At 40.0% G+C, this 10695-nt stretch overlaps 1 protein-coding gene across 1 annotated transcript in view; it reads left to right on the top strand.

The window, feature by feature from the left end:
* The window catches only part of susd6 (sushi domain containing 6), a 56970-nt gene that overhangs the window by 41468 nt on the left and 4807 nt on the right, over positions 1 to 10695 (top strand). The window contains exons 3-6 of the mRNA XM_057822400.1: positions 617 to 811; positions 2131 to 2325; positions 2405 to 2543; positions 8718 to 9169. Of these exons, the coding sequence (XP_057678383.1) occupies positions 617 to 811; positions 2131 to 2325; positions 2405 to 2543; positions 8718 to 9169 (981 nt within the window). The remainder of the gene's footprint in view (positions 1 to 616; positions 812 to 2130; positions 2326 to 2404; positions 2544 to 8717; positions 9170 to 10695) is intronic.

Here is a 10695-nt window from a genome sequence, read left to right as displayed (position 1 = left end):
ATCTTAGATTGTAATAACATGTGAAGGCTATTGACTCAATTGCTCTCATTTTGAGTTCCGCATACGGCTTGATTGTGTTTTCCCAAAAAAAAAAAATAATAATAATCTGATGGGATTGTTTCCAACAACAAAAAAATGATGTTGCAGATCCATGGATCGTTATGGTTTATGTTATGATCTGTGCCGAAAATCGAGATACAGTAAATAGGCACATACATGCAGTACATGCAGCATCTTTTAAAAGATTCATTCATTCATTTCCATGCTGCTTATTCCTCACGAGGGTCGCGGAGGTGCTGGAGCCTATCCCAGCTAACTTCGGGCAGTAGGCAGGGGACACCCCGAACTGGTTCTTTTAAAAGATATTTTAAGCTTATTCAAGCAAAATTATCTGTTGGCAAAGTCCTCTACCTAAACGTTTTTACTTCCAACATGCCAGGCATGCTATTTCTTGTAATTGGTGCAGTTAGCTAATGTAATAATTAACTGCATTAAGGAAATGCTGATTATCACAATTGCTGTTAATGTAAATGTATTTGTTATTCAATGTTACATTTTTGGCTCAATGGCAGTCATCTAATTCCTTCCTATCCCGACATTTTTTGTGTTGGCATAGGTTGTGCGCAGCCACCTTCGGTACAGAATGGAAACCTGCTGAACCAGACTGAGGCTAACAGGGACTCCTTTCCTGTGGGTGCTGTTTTGACCTATGGCTGTGAGTCTGGATTCACTGCAAATGGGCCGGCCAGCATCACGTGTGAAAATTCTGGATCCTGGTCCAGTCAACCGCCTAACTGCATCCGAAGCAATGGTGAGGGGTCAGGAAAGCTTGGTGTTGGTAGAAAATTTTATATGGGAAGTTTTTAACTCCTAGTGTTGCATCAAACCTTTTATGAAGGGACTAGCTTCGTATCAATCCGTTTTGCACCGACTGCCACCACATTAAAGCCTCAAATTTGATAATGATAACAACTCATAATGATGCAGATCAGTCATAGCTGTAAATCTGTCTCACCAAAGTATCTTGGCCTGAAAATACTATTTGTCATAGCTTGACCTATAAGTTAAAAACACTTGTAATGGCTTTCTTAATGCATTATTTGGTTGGCAGCATTAGTCAACCTCCAGACCTAAACCCGATAAATCTTTGGTGGAAGCTCAAACTCCATGTTTTTCAATGACAGTCCAGAAATCTGATTGATCTCGAGAAGATCTATGTGGAGCAGTGGTGCAAAATCCCTGCTGCTTTCTGTGCAAACCTGGTGAAAAGTTACAGGAAACGTTTGACCTCTGTAATTGTAAACAAAGGCTGCTATACCAAATACAGACATTGATATTCTCAGGTGTTCAAATACTCACTTGCAGCAGTTTAATACCAATAAATTGTAAAAAAAAAAAAAAAAAAAAAAAAAAACTGATTTCTGGATTTTGTTTCTCACAGTGGACAAGCACCTACTGCGAAAATTTCAAACCCGCACATTATTTTTAAGTGGGAGAAATTGCAAAATCGCAGGGTGTTCAAATACTTATTTTCCTCACTGTAATTGTCTTAAAATGGCGTCTGAGCAATGTCAATCTTAGCTTGAAACTAGCAGAGGTCCCCCAAGAGCGTGAAAATATTTCAATACAAATGAGAACGGTTACACAGGCACTTGCATATTATGCAAGTGTATCTTGTAATATTACAAAAGCACATGTACTATGAAAGTATCTGCTGCCGTTAGCATACATATAGCATAAATCCTCAAGTTTGCCATCAGCGAATTCCAAAAATATCTTTCTGTAACAGTGTAAAGACACAAAATATACTGTAGTGTTTGGATGATCCTGGTAAAAAATATGACAGTTACTTGCTAAGTGATTGGATGAACACAGCAGCAGCCTATGTTTAGAGGTGAGAGCATGGACAGCCAGTTGACAACTGGGGGGAAAAAATTCCACTGATGTCATTAATTATTCATCAACAGACTAGAAAAAAATCTGAAAACGTTGAGCATCGATCTCACACATGCAATTTATATTAAATGAAGAAAAACACATTTGTTTTCGGTGCTGACAATTTACCATTTAAAACGTAGACATTTCTGCAGTGTGTATGATTGTGAAAATGAGTATCCACCGCCTCCCCAGTGTGTTCGCCTCCAACTGAACCAGAGAATGGTGGCTACCGGTGTCACCCACCTGGCTGTCGCAGCCTTACCCATAAGACTGTCATCGAATACTTCTGCGATGAAGGCTACACTCTGAAAACAGAATACAAGTTCCTCACGTGTGAGAATGGCGAGTGGGTTACTCCGATGCAGATCAGCTGTCGACTTACCCAAGGTTTGTTACCTATACTGCCTTTTGAGGTTGGGATATCCAGTATTGTGGGGCATCTCCTGTCAATTCTTTCATTTTACAGACACAGAGCCAAGCTCTCCACTCGGCATACCAGCTCTGTCTATTGTGGCGTCTACTGCTAGCTCGGTGGCACTCATTCTGCTTTTAGTCGTACTGTTTGTGCTTGTGCAGCCCAAACTCAAGTCCTTCCATCACAACAGGTAAGATAGACAAGAATGCTCATTTGCCCATTAATATTCATGAGGTTAGCAATTGTGGCCAGGCGGGTCAACCTCCTGTTTGTCCCCAATAGTAAAAGCATGGAAATAGTGTACAAATGAGATGTTTGCTGAGCTAAACCTACCAATTCTGCCCAAAAATGATATCCCTGGTGTAGGGCTGGGCGATATGGCCTTAAACATGTATCACGATAAATTGAGCAGATTTATCTCGATAACGATAAATGACGATAAATTCACCCAAGCGGACTGTTATATAATTTGAAAATCTGAATCAATGCATGAAATACAGATTAACTATTTCTTGTTGATTTATTTACCAGCATTCAATTTGATATACTGTATTTAACAATTGTACATGCAGTCTAAACATTAAGTTTATAAAAATGTATTGTAAGCAATAAGAATTCAAGTATGACATTTATAACAGCATGTATGACTTGAACAATGTACATTGTCAAAATCAATATGCCTGTGCAAACATGTAATTGTAACACAAATGACTTGCAGCTTGAACAGTACACTTCAAAAAGACAACTTATTGTTAATGGCTGCTGTGACATAATTATTAAATACAAGTGTTTACTTTATGGTTTAAGGGTTTTTTTCCCCCCAGTGCATTTTTTAATAAATGCACGCACAATAAAAATAGCTGGGGCCATTTCTCGGTCATAAGTTTTGCCGTTGGATTGTACTTTATGCTGAATGCTTTACCATCACAAAAGCTATCAGAGGAATCACACACAGACAGATACAAAATAACGCCACTTAGTAATTGCTAGATGCAGTCCGTGCCCAATCCACTCATTAGGTTCAGCCGTTTCGACAAGGTTAGAGCCGCTATCCGACTCCATAACGTTCATTTGTAGCGTTAGCCGCTAGCTAGCGTTAGCCTGGCTACCAGTAGAAAGCACTGAAAGCACCATCTCCGGAAATCTTGAGAACAAAGGAGGACAGCGGGTGAAAGCCCGTCTGGATGCCACCAAGAGTCTACTAAATGTCGGTTGAAAGTTTGGTGAACCTCCCTTAAGCCACACTCCATCACGTTTTGCTTGTAGCGTTAGCTGCTAGCGTTAGCTTACCGGGCTTTTGTTTGATTGGCTTCCTGATGATCACGTGACTCCCTACGTAAGCACATTCACTGCTTTCTTAAAGGGGAATGAACATAGACCAACAACACAGAATCAAAGCGGGATGAAAAGACTATATTTTCTTGTTTTATTAATTTACCGAATTTACCGACATGGTCAGAATTATGTCGGTCATCGTTAAGAATTTCGGTGACGGTAAATTTTCGGTTTACCGCCCTGCTCTACCCTGGTGCCAAATTCACCGGTAAAGATGTGGAAGAACATACAAAATGTTCAGTTAAATAGATGGCTTGAGTGTCGAGGGCTGAAAAAGAGCCAAGCTGATTCAGAGTTAGCTTTTTTATTGACACCTTTTTCTTGTGTGCATTGCCTGACGCCACTGGCAATGACATTCTCCTGTTTCAACAATCCATCCTTTACCACCATATGCCCTGTCTTTCTTATATATTTTATATCCTCTGGTTGTCTTGCATTTCTGACCGTTCATGGGGGTAATTTACATTGCTATTTTTGTGTAGCGATCGTAAATGCTACTCAGTGATTAATGTTTTCATTATTATTCAATAATTTACTTAGACTCCCCGTTTACTAAGGTTGTTTCTTTACAACAGAAAATGTAAAGCTGGCTAAAACATGGCTAATTTATTTAAATACCCATATTTTAGAAAAATAAACCTACCGGTACATGACTGTTGAAATATATAAATGTTAGTCAATCAGTAGTACCACCTACAAGTAGCGGGTAGTACAGTAGAAGGCCATATAATTATATATATAATATATACAGTGGCTTGCAAAAGTATTCGGCCCCCTTGAACCTTGCAACCTTTCGCCACATTTCAGGCTTCAAACATAAAGATATAAAATTTTAATTTTTTGTCAAGAATCAACAACAAGTGGGACACAATCGTGAAGTGGAACAAAATTTATAGGATAATTTAAACTTTTTTAACAAACAAAAAACTGAAAAGTGGGGCGTGCAATATTATTCGGCCCCCTTGCGTTAATACTTTGTACCGCCACCTTTTGCTCCAATTCCTTGCAAAACAGCTCGAGCTCAGTGAGGTTGGATGGAGAGTGTTTGTGAACAGCAGTCTTCAGCTCTTTCCACAGATTCTCGATTGGATTCAGGTCTGGACTTTGACTTGGCCATTCTAACACCTGGATACGTTTATTTTTGAACCATTCCATTGTAGATTTGGCTTTATTTTTTGGATCATTGCCCTGTTGGAAGATAAATCTCCGTCCCAGTCTCAGGTCTTGCGCAGATACCAACAGGTTTTCTTCCAGAATGTTCCTGTATTTGGCTGCATCCATCTTCCCGTCAATTTTAACCATCTTCCCTGTCCCTGCTGAAGAAAAGCAGGCCCAAACCATGATGATGCCACCACCATGTTTGACAGTGGGGATGGTGTGTTCAGGGTGATGAGCTGTGTTGCTTTTACGCCAAACATATCGTTTTGCATTGTGGCCAAAAAGTTAAATTTTGGTTTCATCTGACCAGAGCACCTTCTTCCACATGTTTGGTGTGTCCCCCAGGTGGCTTGTGGCAAACTTTAAACAAGACTTTTTATGGATATCTTTGAGAAATGGCTTTCTTCTTGCCACTCTTCCATAAAGGCCAGATTTGTGCAGTGTACGACTGATTGTTGTCCTATGGACAGACTCTCCTACCTCAGCTGTAGATCTCTGCAGTTCATCCAGAGTGATCATGGGCCTCTTGGCTGCATCTCTGATCAGTTTTCTCCTTGTCTGAGAAGAAAGTTTGGAAGGACGGCCGGGTCTTGGTAGATTTGCAGTGGTCTGATGCTCCTTCCATTTCAATATGATGGCTTGCACAGTGCTCCTTGAGATGTTTAAAGCTTGGGAAATCTTTTTGTATCCAAATGCGGCTTTAAACTTCTGCACAACAGTATCTCGGACCTGCCTAGTGTGTTCCTTGGTTTTCATAATGCTCTCTGCACTTTAAACAGAACCCTGAGACTATCACAGAGCAGGTGCATTTATACGGAGACTTGATTACACACATGGGATTCTATTTATCATCATCGGTCATTTAGGACAACATTGGATCATTCAGAGATCCTCACTGAACTTCTGGAGTGAGTTTGTTGCACTGAAAGTAAAGGGGCCGAATAATATTGCACGCCCCACTTTTCAGGTTTTTATTTGTTAAAAAAGTTTAAATTATCCAATAAATGTTGTTCCACTTCATGACTGTGTCCCACTTGTTGTTGATTCTTGACAAAAAAATTAAATTTCATATCTTTATGTTTGAAGCCTGAAATGTGGCGAAAGGTTGCAAGATTCAAGGGGGCCGAATACTTTTGCAAGGCACTGTATGTAATATACCCCCCTACCTTTGCAATCTCCTCTGTACTAACAGTCCTCTCCGTTCACTTTGCTCTTCCTCTGTCTTCCACCTTTCCGTCCCCGGTGTCCGTCTCTCCACCTTCGCTTCCAGAGCTTTTAGTCACTTGGGGATTGTCATCTGTAGGTCCATGGCCCCCGACAAAATGTTTACTGTATATGAAGGTGAATGACTTCACCTTGCTGGCGTTTAACTGGTCTTTTGGGCGCGCAAGTTGATCCATTCTTCTATTTTTTTCCTAAGAGTTTTTGGTTTCGGGAAACATATAAAAAAAAAGTCTAGAGTTGTTTCTACAAGTTCCATAGTAGCAATGTTCGATCGGCATTTTCCTTTTTTGAAAGATTACCATAGAAAACAAGCAGAAATAACATTGATTGTATGCGAGGGCGTGTCATTAATGTCCCACTTCCACGTTACGATGGCGACGTCACGGTCTAAAAATAGCATTCGTGCGGTACGCTATTCAAAGGGTTTTTTTTAGGGCTGTCAAAATTATCGCGTTAACGAGCGGTAATTAATTTTTTTTAATTAATCCCGTTAAAATATTTGACGCAATTAACGCACAAATGCCCCACAGATTAAAATGACAGCAGAGTGAAAGGTGTACTTGTTCTGTTTTTCGGAGTTTTGCCGCCCTCTGCTGGCGCTTGGGTGCGACTGATTTTATAGGCTTCAGCACCCATTAGCATTGTGTAAGTAATTATTGACATCAACAATGGCGGGCTACTAGTTTATTTTTTGATTGAAATTTTTACAAATTTTATTAAAACGAAAACATGAAGAGGGGTTTTAATATAAAATTTCTATAACTTGTACTAACATTTATCTTTTAAAAATTACAAGTGTTTCTATCCCTGGATCGCTTTAACAGAATGTTAATAATGGTAATGCCATCTTGTTGATTTATTGTTATAATAAAGAAATACAGTACTTATGTACCGTATGTTGAATGTATATATCCATCTTGTGTCTTATCTTTCCATTCAAACAATATTTTTTAGAAAAATATGGCATATTTTATAGATGGTTTGAATTGCGATTACCGTATTGGCCCGAATATAAGACGGTGTTTTTTGCATTAAAGTTAAGAATGAAAACCTGGGGGACGTCTTATAACTGCGGCCTAAAAAAAACAAAAAAACAAAAAAAAACTGCGGCCTAGACATATACCCATTCACGACGCTGGATGGCGCCAGTCATCAATGAATCGAATGCTGAACGCGACTCCGGCGGCCAAAGCGAACCCCTGACACGAAGAAGAAAGTGGTAAGAAGGAAAAGAGAAGAAAATACCGGTAATAGAAGAGATAACCGAAAATGGAGAAACTTCGCGACAATTTGGAGAAAAGTGGGTCGAAGATTGGCCAGGTTAACCGGCAGCTGAGGAGAAGTTATGACGCAAACTTCAAGTTGATGGTGATAAATGAGGCGGTGTCTTCAAACAACTGCAAAGCGGCTGTGAAATATGGTGTCACAGAGTGTAATGTACGGAGATGGAGAGCTCAAAAAGAATATATAAGAATAAGAATATATACAAATATATTGTTATAATCATTTGTTTCAGATGTATTGTAATTATTTTCTGTATAAAAATTAATTTGGTGTTCAAAAAGTCTTTTTTCAAACTTGAGTCTTGAAAAAGAGGGGGTCGTCTTATAATCGGGGTCGTCTTATATTCGGGCCAATACGGTAATTACGATTAATTAATTTTGAAGCTGTAATTAACTCTATTAAAAATTTTAATCGTTTGACACCCCTAGTTTTTTTTTTTGTTTTTGTTTTTTAGGGGGGGTGGGAGGTCCTTTTGTCACACCAGATTAATAGTGTTGCTAGTGTATAGAAAACAATTTTACAATCTTGATTTATCCTGGTTTTAACAAGCACACAGAGCAGAAGTGAATGCACCTGTACTTATTTACACATTACGCCCATGTGAAAACCTATCATAAAGTGTGAAACATTTTTCCCCACTCATAATAAGCACAGTACTGAAGCTATCAAAATATTGAAGAAGAAAAATTGCTAACACCTTGTAAAACATAGTCCAACTCCTTGCATTGCTTCCCTTAATAGGCCCAACTGCAAATCTGTGGCCAGTAAAGCTGTCTTCATCCAACAAATCGCTGCAATAAAACTGCTAAATAAAGTGTCATCAACATTTGGGGTCACATTGCCCATCAGTTTTGGTACCTCAGTGTGACTCGTATTTTATCTTTCACGAGGTTAGGTGATAATTTTTTTTAAATTGACGTCCTCACCTCGAAACTGCAAAGTTTGAAGTGTACACTGACTGCACTTCTTGTAAAGCCTCTCCATTTTACCACATTATGACACAGCAGATCTTTGTTCATATATGTGCATGGACCAAGAGCTGGCTTCTTGTTTTGCAACATTCTCTACATAGTTCTGAAAGTAAAATGTTACATTTGTTTGGTCTGTGATTTTAATGGTTAAAGGGTAAAGTAATTAAATTCTGTGCTCATTAGCACACTTGTTCGTGTTGGTACATGCGAGACGGCTTTAGTTCATACTGCAAAATAAATGGACTGTACAGTCAAGGCTAAGCACCTCCACCCACTTCTGTGGTATGCAACACACATGACTACACAGCACATTTCCACCTGACCCTACTTTTGTGATGCTGTGTCTGACCTGCCTTTCTGCCTGTTTCACTCATTGTCTGTCTGCACATCAGGAGGGAGCAAGGAGTCTCGGGCCAATCCGGTTCCGTTATGGTTGAGGGGGTCCAGGTTGCACTTCCTTCTTATGAAGAAGCCGTGTATGGAAATGGGTCAGGCCCCAGTCCTCCATCACCACCTGATCCAGCGCCTCCGGAGACCAGAGTCCCAATTGTTCTGTCTGAAGGTCTCCCTCAGGGGGCCACTGGAGGTCAAGGTCCAAGCGGAACCCACCAACACAGAGACTTGGACTTATGTTTGCCATCCACCTCATCCTCGTTTCCTTCCCGCCATCATGCAGAGACGGTGCTTGTTCATCAGGCTCCGTCTTCGTCCTCTTCTTTATCATCGTGGGCTAGAGAGCACCCAGGGGGTGCGTGTGCAGGCCCTTTACCTCTCCGTAGAGACTCTGAGAGCAGCGACCAGCACAGTCTGCTCTCTGTCACCTCTGCAGATGACTTTTCTGATGGTAAGCTGTGATAGCAATGGCAAGCACCATGTCATTTATACATATTTATATAAACACATTTTGCCTTAGTGAGAATGAATACACAATAAGCTTAATTTGTATCAATTAATAATTATAACTGTACTATAAAAATAACCCTGCCTTAAATATTTATGCGTTCAAAATCTACGACTGAAACTAGTCGGTGTTGGAAAAGGAAACTCTTCTCTTGCATGCCATTCCACGGTGAAGGGATAACCATGACTATCACACCTTTTCATTTTATTACACAGTATCTATTCTGCTTGATACAGGTGTACTTGCTATTGATGCCTTTTGAAATGGTGAGGTACTATTTTTAGTAAGCTGGGGTTCTGAGCATCTCAAGGTAAAACCATAAAATGGACATAAACCACATACAGTCAAGCAGATTCGCAGTCATGAGCATACACACCTAGAAGTTACATCAATAAGCATAGGTTTAGCTTACCCAGTGGTTGCGGCTTAACTCTGATTGGAGCTGTCTTATGACCGCACAGTCTACGCTTTGCTGCAGCACTCCATTTTGTTGGTGCCGTCAGTCTCCTCGCAAATGAAATTCATCTAATTGCCAGCAGCATGGCGCTTGTTGTTCCGCATTGTAGTTGTTTACCAGCACCTGTGATTCTGAGTGATGTGTTGTTCAATGCACCTTGGTTTTTGAATGTTGCAGTTGCAAAGTAAAGACGTCAAATCAAGCCAAGTAGAGCTAAGCTAAGGTGTACATTAGAAAGAGTTGCATTACTCCATGTCAATGTAACAGACCAAACAGTCAAGAAAAAGGACCTCAATAACTTTATCATTAAAAAGAAACAGTTTTCTCTTTTCTGAGCCGCTGTTTTCAACAGTTGTGCTTTTGTGTCCTTTACATTCTTTTCATGTCGTGTCTGAACAATCTGATCTGTTTGTGTCAATGCTCCAACTTAGCACCACAGTATTATTTCTTACCAAGTGCCCTAGAAATCTTTGTGCAACTTTTCCTTCGATAATGGAGACACAAATTTCATGCAGTGAACCGGTTTATTGCAGGGGCTCTATTAAGGAGCCATACGATAAAACGTATGTAATTTTTTATACCTATCGAAATTTTGAACAGAGTACAGTGGTACCTCGACATACAATCGCTTCGACCCACGATGATTTCGACATCAGATGTAAAATTGGACTCGCCATTTGTTTCTACATCCAGTGACATGCTCGAAATACGATGATTTATGACAGCGTCGCAGTTTCTTGTTTTGCCGCAAGACAGACACATGGCGGATTTTCTTGAGCGATATCAACACAGGTTCCAAAAAGGTTAGTTCAGGTGGTGGAAAAAGGTGGCACTTACCAATAAAATGAAGATTGAAATGATGGAGAAATATGAGCGTGGTGTGCGCATCCGTGTACTGGCTCAACAATACGACCGTAACATAGACTTTATAATGTATTGACATACGAAGGTAATTCGTTCCAGGACCTTGTTTGTAAGTCGAAATGGTCGTATGTCGAGCAGAATTTTCCCA

This window comes from Corythoichthys intestinalis, chromosome 19 (assembly GCF_030265065.1).
Source record: "Corythoichthys intestinalis isolate RoL2023-P3 chromosome 19, ASM3026506v1, whole genome shotgun sequence".
NCBI lineage: Eukaryota > Metazoa > Chordata > Actinopteri > Syngnathiformes > Syngnathidae > Corythoichthys > Corythoichthys intestinalis.
The sequence above is the reverse complement of the archived record's forward strand: the minus strand, read 5'-3'. Positions and strand labels throughout refer to the sequence as shown.